Source organism: Oryza glaberrima, chromosome 2, assembly GCF_000147395.1.
Source record: "Oryza glaberrima chromosome 2, OglaRS2, whole genome shotgun sequence".
NCBI classification, from domain to species: Eukaryota; Viridiplantae; Streptophyta; class Magnoliopsida; order Poales; family Poaceae; genus Oryza; species Oryza glaberrima.
In genome coordinates this window covers 31108474-31125838 of record NC_068327.1, presented here as the reverse complement: position 1 = coordinate 31125838, position 17365 = coordinate 31108474, and the positions used below count along the sequence as shown (strand labels likewise).

Genomic DNA, 17365 nt, shown 5'->3' with positions numbered 1-17365 from the left:
TTAGAGAGCCGATGCAAAGCTGGTTTATAAGAATTTAGAAAATATAAGTTTGTCAATTCCTACTCTCCAGTTTCGTAAAAAAAACCATTTAAAGGTAGGCTATATCTAGATTTGAACGCATGAGTTTCTTTTTGTGGGACAAAGATAGCTTCTACTATCTCATTGTCTAGATTCTAAGTTAAATGCATGTTTACTTGCTCGTCATTTTACCCTACCAAATTTTAATAGGATAGTAAACTAAACACAACCTTACCATTATCACTCCACCAAAATTTGATAATTTTAGATGTTTCCTCTCATAAAAACATCATCAATATTTGACAAGGCACCAAATATATCTAACGCTATTCTTTTTCAATAATGCTAAAATATACCAAAATTTAACATTACTCTATCTTTTTACTATTGCCTATATTTATATAGATGTTAACCTATAAGTCTTATAACCTGAAACGGAGGGAGTATCAAACTTTAATAAGGCTAAAAATGACAACAAAGAGAACAACCACTGTGTGAGAATCTGCAGCCGCTGAAACTCAACCTTACTCCATCCATCTAAAAAACAACCTAGTACTAGATATATCTCTCTAGATTCGTTGTACTATAATGTGTCATATTTAGTTCTAAATTCGTTTTTTTACGGAGGGAGTATTTCATTTGTCTTCACCATGGAAGAACTGGTCCCACTTACCATAGACCCACCACAGTAGTACACTACAGTAGTGAGTAGTACTGTCAGACCCTGTTTAGATGGGACTAAAACTTTTAAGTCCCTATCACATCGGATGTTTGGACACTAATTATAAATATTAAACATAGTTTATTAATAAAACCCATACATAATCTTGAACTAATTCGCGAGACGAATCTGTTGAGCCTAATTAATCCATGATTAGCCTATGTGATGCTACAGTAAACATTATCTAATTATGGATTAATTAGGCTTAAAAAATTTGTCAGATAAATTAGCTTTCATTTATGTACGTAAGTAGTTTATATTTAATACTCTAAATTAGTGTTTAAATACAGAGACTAAAGTTAAGTCCCTAAATCCAAACCCCACCCGACAAAGCCCACCTCACGGGCACCCCTAAACAGAAGTAAATAATTTCAAAATAGTCCCTCAAGCCGTCGCCTTCCTCACGCTCTCTCCCACTCCGCCACTGCTCCAGCTCCCCCTCCCCGCAAGGCGGCGGAGATCCCAAGGTCGTCGGGGGATGGCGGTGGTGGCGGCTGCATCTCCGGCGCTAACCCTCGCTGTCGCGGCCGCGGTGATAGCGGCCGCGTGCCTCCTCCTCTGCGCGGAGGCGGTGTGGCTGGACTTGCCGCAGTCGGGGACCAAGTGCGTGTCCGAGGAGATCCAGTCCAACGTGGTGGTGCTCGCCGACTACGCCCTCATGTACGAGTCCCACCCCTCCTCCCACCCCACCATCGCCGTCAAGGTAATTCCCCACATTTCTAGCCGTCTCTCGCTTCGGATTCTATGATGCAGTGAGGCGCTTCCGTTGTTTTGGAATTTTTGGATGGGCTCCGATCTAGGTTGCGGTAGTTTTGGACGAATTAGGTCAACTCCATGGTAGAACGATAGATGGATGATTATTCCGTGAAACGGAGCGGTGGCGTGAAGTTTTTGGTTTTGCTGCGGGTTTAGAGATGCTTAGCGCACATTATATTGTGCTGGAATAATCGTTGAACTGGTTGAGTCCTTGAGTGCGAGGGATTATGTGTTATTGGTGCAGCTGTGCTCGCGAAAGACAGAAAAAGTTTGTGCCTAGTGTTCACCGGATTGCGATGGGAGCTGAAACTTGGAATCATATATTCTTTGTGTAACCTGCTAGGAATTTGTTGTTCTCTAGGATCTAGTGCTCTGTCTAGATTCCATTTGCATCGCAGGGAATGATGATGATAGTATTCTAGAATAACTGGCTGATGCGTCAAGTGGATTGGTATGATTCGCATTGATGACGCAGGGTATGCTTACATATGATCCACAAACCGTGTCGATTCCTTCTGTCTAAATTGCGGTGGTTTCTGTCCAGGATGTCACTCGTAACAGAATACAAGGTGATTCATCTTACAGAATCACACACTTGCTTTTCTAGCGACTTCTGTAAGAAACTCCATGGGTTGTGGGAAGTAAAAGGTGATCAATAAGAATCGCATCGATGCGAAATAATGAGAAGACAACGATGCAATCATGTTATTATGTGATGTGAAATTAATACTGTAATGACTTGGTACCATATGTGTATCTTTTTATTCGGAATCATTTGCATGAATATGACAGTGTGTTGCCATGCTTTTTGCGTTCGAACAAACAAGGGGACATACTGAATAAATAGACTAACGTGTAGACATATGGTTGATAAATTGCGAGTGCCGTATAAGATTGAATAAGTAGATAGACTTAGGTGAGATAATGGTAATGTCATATAAATTATTAATTGTAGAACCCACTTAAGTGAGCAGGTGATATCTCAACTCTTTCTTAATATTATTTTCCTTGAAAATGCACAAGAGGAACTTCATGGGACTAAAATTTCCAATTCCAAGGCAAATGGATGGAGTAGATTGTAAGGGTTACTAGGGTTAAATGGCCATGCAACTCGCTATATACTAGTTTCTTTAGTCTTTACTCCAATTTATGTCCACTGATTGTAATTTTATTTATGTGAAGTATAATATTAATTCATTAGGAGATCTATTTTCATCCATGAATTAGTACTGGCTAGATTAGACACTAAGCATACTATTTGTGTTTGCTCCATTTTGAACAGTCCTTATGTTTTTTCTTTTCGCAGCTTTCGAATCAAGAATATGGTTTTTTTTTTTTACTGTGCGAGTATCAATCTGCAGTTACTGCAGTCCACTAATGGAGTAAATGATGCTACTCCAATCCTCTCAAGCTTAGCATTTCTTCGAGAAGCTTAGCAATTTGCTTTTACATGATTTGTTGAATGAATTACTATCTACTTGTGCTGTTATAGTTCTGTAAATGCTTATGCTTGGTGCAGGTTACATCACCATATGGGAACACCTTACATCACAATGAAAATGCTACGGTTGGTCAGTTCGCATTCACAACTTCAGAAGCAGGAAACTATCTTGCATGCTTCTGGATAGATAGCGCAGAGAAAGGGTCAGGAATATCTATTAATCTTGATTGGAAGATTGGAATTGCAGCAAAGGATTGGGATGTTATCGCTAAGAAGGAAAAAATTGAGGTAGGAGTAGGCTTAGCCAAACTGCTGACGGTCCATATGACCATATTTCACTGATGTCCAGTTTAATTCACTGCTTCTCTAATTGCTGCAATCTAATTCCTTTTGTAGGGTGTAGAACTAGAGCTTAGAAAACTTGAAGTGGCAGTACAATCCATCCATCAGAACATGATATATCTCAAAGCAAGGTAAGTTTTACTTCCACATGATTGACTTACTGTGGTTGAGGCTTTAAAATGAATATTGGTGGTACTAATAGAGGGTTCAGTAGATTGCCAATGGAACTTGGAAGTGGTAATGAAACAATCATATTGTCTTCAATTCTCAGCACTAGATACATTCAACCACAAAGAGCGAGCATTGTTTACAAAACTTACGATCTGCAGTCCAGATCTGCTTTCTACTTTGAGAAACTTTATATTTCAAGATCTGTTGCGATTGAACCCAGTCATTGCCCTTATATGGTTAAGAAATCATAGTGTTATATGAGATTATGTGAACTTGAAGACATTTATTACCGCCCTACAGGATTTTAAATTAGCGGCAAATCTAATGATTTATTTGATTTGTTCATACAGGGAAGCAGAGATGCGAACAGTGAGCGAGAAAACAAACGCTAGGGTAGCCTGGTTCAGTATTTTGTCACTAAGCGTCTGCATTGTGGTTTCAATTTTGCAATTGTGGCACCTTCAAGGGTACTTCCAGAAGAAGAAGCTCATCTAGGTTAGCTCGCTTGAGCTGTACCGTGACTCCAAAATTGCAAATGTTGTTACATTGGGGAAAACAGTTTTGTCATGTTAGTTCGAACTTCACGCTAGCGAGGAGCTGCTTGTACTTTATGTAATTTAATCATGGTTCAGTTTAGATGTGTTGTGCATTATGATTGCAAATAGGTGACATAACTGAAATCTCCCTGGAATATTTGATGCCTTCAGGACATAGATTACAAGAAATTCATCGTCTTATAATGGGATGCAAAAATTGTGGCTTATGTGGTCGTGGGCGGTGGTTTTTCTTCCATTTGCTTTAGCTATTACAGATCTCATGTAAGTGTCATAGTATGGTCCGATCCTTGTACCAGTAAACCGGCTTAGATGGAAACACCGATATGAGAAGGCCAATTATCTAGCATGTCTTTGTCCTGAACCTACAGTTTCTGTATGGACAAATACACGTTAACGGATGAATCACGCACAATGATGCAAAGTCAAAACATCCGGAGCAACATCGTCAGAGATCTGATCACAGAAAGAGGCTAGGCTGGCTAACTTGCTATTAAAATTTTCATACGTTCTTAAACTAAACCAGAAAACCAATGACAGCCGGCCTAAGCTGTTAACGACTAAGCATTCACATCCCAAAATTCCCAAGTCCTAACACGTATCCATCCCTATTCTAGTATTCTGATAACTCTCAAGCTCTTGATGATATCACCATGTCCGCGTCACCGTTGCGACGACGGCGAGCACCATCTCCAGCTTTCCAGCTGCTCCTCGACGCCACGCAGCCGCAGATGCCCTCGGTTCTGATGATTTCTACGCTGGCGAGCCTGAGAAAAACCAGTGGCAGATGCGCTCACCATGGGCAAGGCCGGTGACGCCGAGCAAGCCGTGCACAGCACTGCGCCGGCGGCCGGCCACGGCTCCGCCGTCCGCCGGTACGCCGCCACGATTGGCGGGGCTGTCGATGCCAAGTGTGTCCTTGTGCTGTTCCTTTCCATCGGCGTCTTCGTGTTGGTCCTCTTCATGCTTCTTCCTCTCCATGACCATGCATCAGAAACCATCCCTGATGATGACCCTGGGGTACTTCCTGGTAAGAACACTTTCCTTCTGCAGCAACTTTCAGCACTGATTAACCGTCTGATCATATAAATTGACAAGCTACATGATTTAATTATGTTTGTAAAGTCAGATGCATTATCTCCAAAATCCAGACAGTGGAATCAAAAGATTTCGTAATCAAATGATCTCAAATAGTGGTAGATTAGAAGATACCAGCTACTCATGCTAGCTAAGCTTTCAGCAAATATGAAGATAAATTGTGCCAAGCTTACCTTTATCCTCTTATGCATCTCTCAAAAGAAAACGCCTATCATTCCTCCAGGTGAAATTCAGGCTAGCTTCTTCTTGTTAAAGAAACGTCAACAGCTCATTCCACATGTCAGAAGGCTACAAAAGGACATATACAGAGAAATAGGGATCCCCAATACTACGGTATGTCATTATTCCACTTTGACAAAAGAATTTGTCTTGCACTCAAGCTATACTGAAATGATCGCTGAAAATTTTGCAGGTTTCGGTTTCTATGCATACATCCAAATATAAGGATTCCACTTATGTAAAATTTGGTATTCTACCGAACCCAAGAAATTCCTCCATAAGTGCACAATCCATTATTGCCCTGAGAAAAAACTTGATACAACTTACGCTTGAGCAGTCGAATTTATCTTTGACATCATCTGTCTTTGGAGATCCACATTGCTTGGAGATCTTGGGGTTCCCAGGAGGGATCACGGTGCCTCCACCACCTGACGGCAATATATGCCCAACAGCTCTTTTCAATGTCACACTCAACATGACTATACAACAACTAAGGGTGCACCTCAAGGAGCTAGAGAGTGAGCTTAGAATTATATTGCAGCTGACACCATATGAGGTCCATACATCTTATCTCATCTGATATAGTCAGTTCTTTGACAGCAAGTGACAGCATTTAATTTTGTGCAGGACTTAATTGTAGAGATAACAAATGAAAATGGTTCGACGATCAACCTGCCTGTTACAGTCCACATTTTAATTGCCCCAAACGATCCTAGCAATTATCTAGAAACCTACAGACTGAAACAACTAGCCCAAATCATCATTAAATTAATTCCAAAAAACCTTGGCCTAAACCCAATATTTGGCATGATTGAGAATTTGTGGTTGTCACCATGTCTACAAAGTTATATTCCATCATGTGCTCCTAATCCAGCTCCAGCTCCAGCACCATCATTATCCCCATCCAATCCTGAACATCCACAGCCAACTACCACCAAGCCTTATGGAAGTTTTTCATGCCCGGCTTTGGAAAGAAGAAAAACTGTCTCTGTACATCGCAGGTTATCGGCGATATCTCCCATGATGGTACCACCAGAAATACCAACGAGGTTTGATAGTTGGAGTGTACACACTGACAGGAAAAATCGCTTTCCACTTGCAAAACCAATGTCCCTTGTGCCAGCATCCCCATCAAAATAAGTAAGTTGCTTATAGAATTACCAAGCTAGTCCTTAAGTGTTCTATATTGTTTAGCAAGATTGATGCACGTTTTTGTTACATCTTAGAGTTATAACTATGAAACATTCATTAATGTAAATTAGAGCAAACAAACAAGAGTAAATTAGTTTACATGACAGCAAGACAGGGATTCAGATGTTAGGTTTTCATTTTATCATCTGAATATTGTTATTTCTATGATAAATGTTTATCTTAGTTATAAAGAGTTGAACACAAGTTTCAGTATTCGAATTTCAAGTTGATTTATTTTATCTGTTATCCATGCACTCTACAGGCCAGTGCCTTCAGGTCAGATAACTGTTGTTACTGTCTTCTGCAGTTGATTCTACACTTGTTCCTTCAATGTGATTTTGTCAGTTACATCCAAGGTTGCATGAAGTGCTTCTGAGTGAAAGTCCTACACTCCTACACTAATGCAGAGTAATGCTCAAGAAATCTTAACCAAGTGTATATATGAAATGGTTAAGTTCTCTTTTTGACCAAAAACACTGTAGGGGAAATGGTTAAGTTCTTTAGCAGTAAGATGGAAAACCTCCAGCTACAGGTGGTTAACCATAAGTTTCTTTAATGCGTTCAGAGATTTTTCATCCAAACAGCTTGTGCATTTGCATGAGTTATATAGATTGCTCTCGTCCCAAAGAACCGTTCTGTGAGTATATGGGTAACATCTTGTGCTCAGATGCTCGCTTATCTGTATTTTTATAGCGATACTGATGATTATCAATTATATAAGCAAGCACAACTTATTCTGAACCGAATAGAGTATCCAGAAAAATTAGTGTATAATTTCTCAAATCCATACAGAGATTAATAAAGATTACAACAAGTAAAGATCACATATGCCATCCATTATCCATCGGCATTCTCATAGCTGCTGACTCAAAACTGAAAAAAAAAACTTCTGAAAGAAACTGTGAAAATATCCTTACTGATCAAAGGCAGAAAACACTTTCTTCTGCACGAGCTCCACGCTTAGACGAGGCGATAATCTGGGAAGCTTTTCCTGCAAAACGATCATTAATATGAGCTATGATGACACAAACTCGAGACTCAAAACACCTAAACTGAAGGCTAGGAGCGAACGCGATTGGGAGGACGACACCACACCTCGCTGCCGTCGGGAAGAACCTTGGCGAGCACCGGGATCTCGTACTGGTACATCTGCTCCCAATCCGGATTCGTCGTGATGTCCCTCTCCTGATCGAAACACAAACCCCAACTTCTCAGGATGAAACCCCCGAAGGGAGAGAGAGCGCGAGAGCCACGAACGTGGTCTAGTCTGCTTGCCTGAAGCTCGAGGGAGGCGAGCGAGTAGGGTGTGCCGGCGAGCAGGAAGGCGGCGTGGAGCTTTTCCTTGAGGCCGTCGCAGAGGCAGCACCCGGGCTTCGTGTACAGCACTAGCCTCCCCGCCCGCGGCGCCGGGGAGGCCTCGCCGTCGCCGGCTGCGGCGCAGAGGAGGCGGGAGGCAGCCCTTCCATGCTGCGAGAGGCGCAGTACGCCCGCCGCGCGCGGAAGCACGGTTAGCGCCGCCGCCGCCATCGATTTCGTTTGGGTTATCGCTGAGCCGCTCCGCGCCGGCGGCGAGGCGACCAGGTTAGCCGCGCTGCCACGGGCTGGGCGGGCCGCACACGTGCCAGGCCCATGGCCCAAAATTTGCACGGCTCGCGTGTTCATGACGGGCTAGGCCCACCTCACTTTGGTTATGGGCCCAAAACGCCCAAGGCTCGCGTGTTACTGATGGGCCAGGCCCACCTCACCATGGATATGGGCCCAAAACACGAACCCACAACGCCGCGACGTCGCGCATCTCCTCCTCCTCCTCCCCCATCCACGGCGAGCGAGGCGAGGGCTCGAGGCCGACCGCCATGGCGGCATCCGCGATCCGCCAATCCCAAATCTCCCCCTTCTACGCCGCACGTGCCATCCACATGCCGGCGGAGCGGACCGGCGGAGCCTCGTGGCGTTCGGTTTCCGGTAAGCTTTCGGCTACTTCCGCGTAGAGATTTGTTACTGCTTGTCTAGTACAGTCCACCATGGTGGAGCACAACAGCGGTAGTGCTTATCTGGAAATGCCATTTCCACATAGATGGTGATGCAGAAAAATTGCCAAACGGGATACTGCAGTGTGTCAATTAGTTGATGCAAGTAGCGGGTAGAATACACTGTGGAGTGAATATGAACGAATTATCATCTTTGCAAGTTGAAAGCTTGATAAGGACGTGATTTTATCGCCAATTAAATGCATGGTGTTGTGGCGTGCGATACAAAAGATGCATATTACTGCGCCTGTATTTTTCTCCAGTGTTGATAAACAGTACGAGAGAGATGGTTGCAATGATTTGTAGATTGGATTGCAATTCTGAATTCTGTAGTTAATTGATGGTTTAGGACTTTAAGGTTTCAATAGTTCATTTGTCAGTCTTTAGAAAAATGTTCCATTTGCCATTTCTCGAATGTATATATCATAACTATGCAGCTCATTCTTTCTTGTAATTTTGCAACCGAAGAGTGGGTATTATACACATTGTTTTCTGGTGAATATATAGACAATGTATCAAGATGTTTTCTTGTCATTTTCAGTTCTTTTCTCTGTAGCAATGCTCGATGGTCATATTTACTGCTTATCATCAGTATAATATGCCTTATTGTCATGCCTACCAATTCAGAAACTCTGTTAATGAAAATTGACTGATGTTGGCTGAGAATGATTTCACATGGTTTTCAAATCAAGGGCTCTATTTTCCGAATCGAGAGGATTGGAACTTGTCTACAACATTTCGCATTCGCAAGAAAATGGAACACTGACAAGAGCTACCCATTGGCCATATTTTAGTATTTTGCCACCCTAATCTGCTCTTTTACAGTTTTAGGATTTATTAAGCATATGAGTTGGGGCCTTGGGGGATCTATGGGCCTGCTTATAATGAAATGGTGATTCTTCACAAACTGAATAGGATAAGTGCATCTACTATAACAATATAATGATACAAATAATATTGCTTATGATCAAGACATGCATAAGGTGAATTTCTAGCAACTTTAGTATTATGGTAGAACTATAAACTATAGTATGGATCGACTACAGTAAGCACAACCCCTGGGTTCTGTATACATATCATCTTAAAGGACATACATGCTAGTGAGCTCTTTCTCTCTAAAAAAAAAGAAAAGGGGGACATGCCATTATAGCAGATGGTCTAATAGTATAGCTATTTGTTCTTTTCACCTCAGTACATTTTGGATTTGGTGCTCGTGCCAGTTGTTTTATTCTGGTTGAATCATTCAGTTAGGGTACAATACAAATGCAATCTTACTTTCACTATCTTTTTGGAGATTGCAGAATAGATGCCAGTACCAATCTATCAGCTGTTAAGCACTATCAGGTATCAAATGTTAATGGGTAATTGTTTTCTTGGTGCAGAGTGGCTCTAGTGCACAAACAAATACACTGCTGCTGTACCTTTTATTGAAGTGGCCACAGGAGAGCCATACAGGTACCATAACATCTTGCTACTACTACTCATGATTTCTGAGGCTGCTTTTCTTCTTTTTATTTCTGGAATCCTTGGTTACATTGACATGCACTTTTACACCAGGGTGTTTCCTAAACCATTTGATTTGTTTTTTTTTTGAACGGAATAACCATTTGATTTGTGATAGTTTTCTCAAATTTTAAACAAATTCCTGAGCAAGTAACATTGGGTCACAGTATGAAGTTGGTTAGTGAGAGTGTGAGCCTAGGCACTTAGGCAGTACCTTCTTCAGTGACTGATCATTCTAGAACTCCTCCAAACAAAGCCATCCTCCTTTTCTCTTACTTTTGTACTGGGAAAGTGAAATCAATCAGGTGATTGTGCAGTCTCATTTTTGAAAAGAGACAAAGGGTAGCTGTTGAAATATCGTTTTCTAAAAAATTGTCTGCGATATAGCTGTCCCTAATTCCCAAAAACTTTTCAGGTTACTGATTCTTGATTCCCAGCACTTTGAATCATAGCCATCTCTAATCCCTAGACCTTGTAGTTGTGACTGAATACCACTGTCAATACAAGTGACGATCCTAGTTTTGAAAGTCAGATATTGAAATTCTCACGTTCCTAGTAGACTGGAAAGGTAAATAGATATTTTAAAGACCAAGTGAGCCTCAACTCTCAACTCCTGCAAAATACATGTCCCTCTTTTGCTGAAACTTTCCCCGACCAGTGGTCATGATGGCACAACGTAGAAAGTAAGTATTTGTGCAGTACAATTAAGTGGTCCTTTGAACAAGATATTGCCTAGAACTCCCAAATTTTTCTAATGAGCAAACACTTAAAAGTTGGAAACCATTTCTACAGTGGAAGACCAAAATCCCCTAGTAACAAATGGCAGTAGAAAATAATCTCCATCTAATCTGTCATAAGTTCTGGACCTTAATACTAGTAGAATTCTGTTTCTACTGATAATAGAACTCGTAAATCAACCGTTGGTATCACTTCAATTCATGATAATATTGGCAACAAAATACTAACAGTAATGACTACCGTAAAGTTACTCAAAATTCTTATCTGCTACGAAATCCTAATGTCTTCAGTATGGCACTACAGTTATTAGGCAAGCGAGGCTTTATTTAACGCTTCGCCTAATTGAATAATGTTTTTTCAGATGTGCTAAAATTAAGTGGGACTTGAATAAGATGGGTTTTTAAAAGAACACTTAGGCTGAGTTCGAACCTGTAGGTTTGGAACCTCTCTTTGGTACAAAAAATAGAGTACCTCATCAATACATGATTAATTAAATACTACTATAAAAAGTAAAAATTGTAGGATCGAATCACAACAACTAAGCCAACCAGAGGGGGGGTAAATGGTTGGTATGCCCAAAAACCAAAACTTTTAGCGGAAATAAAAGTTACCCTCAAATTCGAGACCGAAGTAGATGCACCGGTCCGACCGCTTGGAATACGTCGGTTTGACCGATGTAGATCGATCGGTCGAACCGCTGAAATCGCCTGCAGCTCCCTGTCGCCGCCGCCGGTCTGACCGTAGGTCACCCTACTGGTCTGACCGCCGGTGTGTCGCCGGTTAGACCACCGAAACCCAGTGAAACACAAATCGAAGAACTTTTAAAGTGGATGACGACTTTATTGATTCTCTCTGTGTTTACAAAGTGCACCAACAGTACTCCTTACAAAAATCTCGACTAAACTCGAAACCCTAACTTAACTATCAACTCAATTGTTCTCAAAAGCGATACCGCAAAGCCTCACGCTCCCTCTCTATTTATACCCGTGGTAGGCAGCCTAAAGCCACGAACCAAACTCATACTAGAAGTCCTAATCACTCTAGGAAACCCTCTAGTACAAGAAAAAAGCTTTACATAACCAATCATACCAAATTTGGACTCTTTCCAAATTGACTCCGCATCCCATACGCACACAATACCTCCATCGTATGCCATATGGTATCTTCACTAACCACGTGTATTGAACTCTAGCCTTAGTATCCCGCATAATCTCTGACCACCACGGACGTCGTCTTATCCCCAAGCCGACTCCCGGTCCATCACCGCAAATACTCTCCCGGCATCTCGAGTCACCTACACATAGAACAAACAAAGAAACCATATTCCGAGACCAAGCTATCCCCAACTTGACTCATTGTTAGCACACAACAGTATTACATACGCATAGTATCCATCTAGAAGCCATAATCATGAAAATAATCACGGATATCTAAACAAACAACCCGAAACCGAAACCGACACAGAGTCGGCCGGTCAGACCGCGGGCTGCGCCGGTCTTACCGCGCGATACACGCCGGTCTGACCGGCAGCACATGTCTGGTCTGACCGGACCACGTCCAGCAGTACCTGTAGATCACCTGTAAAATCCAATCATCTCTAAAACCACCTCGCAAATAAATTCCAAATATATATCTAATAAAAAAAATACGTAAGGTTTCCGGATTTTTTTTCGTCCGTCATCCCGTTTCCACGTTGCTAAAATCGGTTTTAATCGGCTCAATAATCGAGTCGGACCCTTTTCAATCTACTTCAAAATCACGATTGATATAGAATATATATTAGTTGATGTAACCATTGAACACAACTAGCAGCGTGCCAACTTGGTTAGTGGAGAAAAACTTAGCTGTTGCCACCTGGGTTCGATTCCCCCGACACTCTCCTTTACACCTGTATTTTTTTGCACTGTGTATGGGCCGGCCTCTCATATACCAGATTGCACTACCATTTAAAAAAATTGAACACTAATTATTACTCAGGATAAGTCTGCTTTGCCTCCCACATCTCAAATTCTATTTAATCGCAATTTTTTTCTGCCAGATTGCACTACCATTTAAAAAAATTGAACACTGATTATTACTCAGAATAACATGTATTTATTTGCACTGTGTATGGGCCGGCCTCTCATATGCCAGATTGCACTACCATTTAAAAAAATTGAACACTAATTTTTACTCAGAATAAGTCTGCTTTGTCTCCCACATCTCAAATTCTATTTAATCGCAATTTTTTTCTGCCAGATTGCGCTACCATTTAAAAAAATTGAACACTAATTATTACTCAGAATAAGTCTGCTTTGCCTCCCACATCTCAAATTCTATTTAATCGCAATTTTTTTTTCTCTCCGCCACTAGCACGGACCACAATTTTTTTCTCTCCGCCACTAGCATGGACCATGCACTGGAAAATTAAAAGTTTTACACCGCTTTCTTCAACAGATATTTTGTGATTCAGAAATCTTATAATGAACCAATTTTAATTTGAAAATTAAACATATTTTTTTTCGTCATCTACAGAACACCGACATATTAGAGTCTGCACCATCTATCATCCACACATGAGCCGTTAAACGATCCGTCTCCACGCGACTCGGTATTCGATTTTAGAAATTAATATATCAGGTGCTTGCCATGCAAGAGTTGAAAGAGCGTGTGTTATAACAATATGAGTATATCAATATGCAATGGTGTTTCTTATCAGTCCTGATTATCATTAACCAAATGAACAATTTATCTATCTTGGAACATCATTACATATTAACTGTGTATTTATAGCATTTAATCTTTTATTATACCCGTAGCGGAGCATGGGCATTTTACTAGTTAAAACCAATAATTTCAAATGCCAATTGTTCATCACAGAATAATAATCAAAAACACCTTTGATTTTACAAAAATATATTAATATATATTTTAAAGCAACTTTCATATATATATATATATTCAGAAACATGCTCTTTAGCGCTTCGACAAGAATGCGCGTGAAAAAGAGAGTACTAGAAGATTAGAACCAGCAGTTTCGAATGCACCCTTTAGACCATAGGTTGTGGTTATATGACACAAGTCATAATACATTGATTTTTTTACTAACTTTGGCTATGTTTAAACATAGTGTAAATTTGTTCGGAGTTGAAAACCCATTTCAACACCCTAGAACCCGTAGTTACACACTGCAGTAGAAAAATGATCCCCACCTAATTTGTGGATCCTTCATTCTGCTACAAAATCGGAATGTCTTCAGAATCACACTACAGTTATTAGGCAAGCAAAGTTTATTTCCCAGCAGAGGCATAAACTCTGCCTTTTTCAAAGCCAGGTTAACATCACCTTCACCCCCTCCCTCACATGCAAAACAGAAAAACCACAGCACTCAAAAGCGATCGAAGTTGAGCCGAGAGCGGCTGAGCCCCCGCCCCCATCACGCTAATAATCACGCACGCAAGAGGAAGCTTCCCTCCCCACCCACTGTCCCCTGCTCCTAATGCATTCCAGCTCTTTGCCGCGAGGATGAAAGATCTTCCTCTCTCTCTCTCTCTCTCTCTCTCTCTCTCTCTCTCTCTGGGAGATAATTTATTCGAGCTGTCCTTCTCGCTTTGACGATCCGACGAACCAGAAGGAAAAGAGGGGAAGGAGATGACAAAAAACGATCATCCCTGCCCCTGTGTGTAGCGATCGGATTGCATCATGGGGGGTTTTTTTTTCTTGTGCGAGCTAGGCTGTTAAACCGCGTCGCCGTGGGGGCGGCAAGACGGCAGCTAGTTTGTTGTCTTGCTCACTCGCTGTCTTGCTGACCTCTGAGAGACCGGTTCTTCTCTCGTTTGTCTGATGAGGTAGACGCCTGCCTGCCTGCCTGCTACTGCTGGTGCATTCATGTACATGCTGTGAGAGGGACAAGAGTTCCAAAATGCGACGATAACCGCTCGGTTCTCGGGTTTATTGGTGTTGACGTGTTGTGAAGTCGATCCATATTTCAAAATTATCCAAACAAATGTTCAATTTTTTGATAAAATTTATCTAAGTTCCATCGTGTTTTTATCGGTTTATCGTGGTTGTCAATGAAACTGGTAGGGGGTAGTATTGGACTACCTGTCGTATTTGTAAATTATAGGGAGAGAGATTCCTAGCAAAGTGTGAGATTTGAAGGCGCCTTTTTAATGAAACGTCTCTCTACACATCGCAATCCACTAATCGAGCGATGTCTAAACGAGGTGACGTTAGTCTGCTTGAAAAATGAGGCTGGTCATTTTTGGTCGCTACCTCCTCTTTGATCTTGGCCTTTTGACCCTCCTGGATTTCAGGCTTGTCTACGTAGAGGGTTACAGAAGACCAGCTGTCCCTACCTCTTTTGTATTGTTGGTATACGTGGCAAATTGCTAGGGTGTGTTTTACTTACCTGTGTGATTATACTAGGGATTGGTCGTGATCAGGTTGTGTCATGAGAACAATATGTTCATACCAATTCTTTTTCTTTCTTTCTGATTTTTTTGTCTTGCACTGGCATTGGTATGGAGGCTATACCTACTCGTCGGCAGGTTGGCTTTTTTACAGACCGCAATAAGTTATTTAGAAGATACTCCTACCGTTTCAGGTTACTAGATGTTTTGACTTTCGTTATAGTTAAACTATTTCAAGTTTAACTAAATTTATAATAAATGTAGTAATATTTATCATGCTAAATTAGTTTTATCAAATCAATAATTGAATATATTTTCATAATAAATTTATCTTGTGTTGAAAATGTTATTATTTTTTTCTACAAACTTGGTTAAACTTAAAGCAGTTTGACTTTGACCAAAGTCAAAACATCTTATAACCTGAAACGGATGAAATACAATAGTGGACATCTGTTGGTGATGCTTTTAGATACTCTTTGTGTATTTTTCTTTTCACATTATATTTAGATAGAGATTATCTAATTATCAAATCACCTGAAAACAACAGAAATTTCACTCAATTTTTTTGGGTGGATAGGATTGCAAATAAACCCTCAACTCTAACCTCGTCACCGTCGCTGTGCATTTATTGAAGAAGAGTTTGTCGTCGCTATTGCCGTCGCAGTTGATTTACCCCTTCTCCCTCCCAAAATCCAGTGCTCGATTGAAGGTGAGTGAAATTCATAGTAATTTCAGTCACTTTAAATCTCGCAAATCCCATTTAAATAATATGCAAATAACTTGTATAATTTTTGGCCAAAAGATAACTCGTAATCCCATTTACATAATATGCAAAAAAAAAAAAAGTTGTACAGTTTTTTACCAAAAGATAACTCGTACAATTTATTTTTAACAATGCAGAAAATGTAATATTGTCTATAAAAACGGGTACATCGTTTTATTGTTCATGCATTTAACAGTTTATTGTATGCTACGTGTTCTTTCAACTTTTTTTCATGCGCCAAAATGTGAGATCGGTGATATGACCATGTGTAGTTGTGTACTCATGTATCTGTGTCATAGAGAGAAGGGGTTTGGCAATATCTGTTACAGATTGCTCGGAAATTCACCGAGATTCCGGCATTTCCAAACATGCCTGACTGAACTGCATACCAATCATGTGAGGGTAACACAGTCAAGGCAAAAGAAAAAATAGAAGTCCTATGTTGATATGTGTTCCTACTTTGACCAGTGATATCCTGCGTAAGCAGATAACGCTATACTCTCCTTGAACACACACATCCTAGCCAATAGCCACCATACAGAAGAACCCCAGCTAGCAGTGATCCATATGCTCTGCTTACCTGCCTCCTGGACCAGCAGAGCCCCTTGTCCAAATCAACGACTGATAAAACAAGTACAGAGCCGAGCTGCGAGGTATCTTCTCTGACCGAGCAGATCCATCTCACCGTTCTGTCATAAAACTAATCCCTTTCACACTACTAAATTTTATGCATTCCCTTATATATCCCTGAATTTTAGTTTGGATTTCTTCCATACCCCTTTTTGTTTAGTTATCGTGAGTTGACTGTTGTATTCCTATCAAAAAGTCTATTTTTTTCCTTTGGTACGAAGAAACATATAAGATTATGAAATACTTCATCTGTTTCATATTATAAGACTTTCTAGCATTGCCCACATTTACCCACATTTATATATATGTTAATGAATATAGACATATATGTGTTCCTAGATACATTAACATCTATATGAATGTGGATAATGCTAAAAAGTCTTATAACCTGAAATGAAGGTAGTATATTGTTGGAGGATAGAAATTTGTTATTTGAGACTATTATATCTATAAGTTTATTATGCAAGATATTATTTATCACAAAATTTACTTGTAGATATGGAAAAACTAATATTTATTTATTATAGTTATTAAAAATTATTTATGTAGCATATAAATAGATTTGTTTATATAGCAAACATGTTGTACTACTATCCACAAAATAAACTACATATACATTTTTAATAATTAAAAAATAAATAATATTTTTATGTCATATCTAAGAATAAATTGTCATAAATAATATCTTGTATTATAAACTCATAACTATAAAAGTCTCAAACAATAAATTCTTATACTTTACAAATTTAGAGTATTTGTTTTTCATACCATAGGGTAAATTAGACTTCTTCATAAGAGTTTA

The 17365-nt window shown here is 40.3% G+C and overlaps 3 protein-coding genes and 1 long non-coding RNA gene across 5 annotated transcripts; 3 read left to right on the top strand and 1 right to left on the bottom strand.

Moving 5' to 3' along the window:
- The first annotated feature begins 1117 nt into the window (after nucleotides 1–1117).
- Nucleotides 1118–4202, top strand: LOC127764729 (transmembrane emp24 domain-containing protein p24delta3-like). The gene is made up of 4 exons (XM_052289643.1): nucleotides 1118–1442; nucleotides 3015–3224; nucleotides 3333–3409; nucleotides 3800–4202. The coding sequence occupies exons 1-4, from the start codon at nucleotides 1218–1220 to the stop codon at nucleotides 3942–3944; spliced, it is 657 nt and encodes a 218-aa protein (XP_052145603.1). The 5' UTR covers nucleotides 1118–1217; the 3' UTR covers nucleotides 3945–4202.
- A 599-nt stretch (nucleotides 4203–4801) lies between these two features.
- Nucleotides 4802–7244, top strand: LOC127764719 (uncharacterized). The gene is made up of 5 exons (XM_052289631.1): nucleotides 4802–5033; nucleotides 5325–5434; nucleotides 5514–5876; nucleotides 5948–6460; nucleotides 6819–7244. The coding sequence occupies exons 1-4, from the start codon at nucleotides 4802–4804 to the stop codon at nucleotides 6458–6460; spliced, it is 1218 nt and encodes a 405-aa protein (XP_052145591.1). The 3' UTR covers nucleotides 6819–7244.
- A 22-nt stretch (nucleotides 7245–7266) lies between these two features.
- Nucleotides 7267–8059, bottom strand: LOC127764733 (uncharacterized). Its single transcript, XM_052289646.1, has 3 exons — nucleotides 7787–8059; nucleotides 7607–7696; nucleotides 7267–7502 (listed from the first exon to the last, which is right to left on the bottom strand). The coding sequence occupies exons 1-3, from the start codon at nucleotides 8036–8038 to the stop codon at nucleotides 7425–7427; spliced, it is 420 nt and encodes a 139-aa protein (XP_052145606.1). The 5' UTR covers nucleotides 8039–8059; the 3' UTR covers nucleotides 7267–7424.
- Nucleotides 8060–8314: 255 nt separating this feature from the next.
- Nucleotides 8315–15958, top strand: LOC127764734 (uncharacterized). Of its 2 annotated transcripts, none has more exons than XR_008015938.1 (3): nucleotides 8315–8473; nucleotides 9921–9993; nucleotides 15748–15958. It is a non-coding gene; the product is annotated as an uncharacterized LOC127764734 (long non-coding RNA). The 2 variants fall into 2 exon arrangements; XR_008015939.1 differs by lacking the exon at nucleotides 15748–15958 and adding an exon at nucleotides 13294–13425.
- The last annotated feature ends 1407 nt before the right edge of the window (nucleotides 15959–17365 follow it).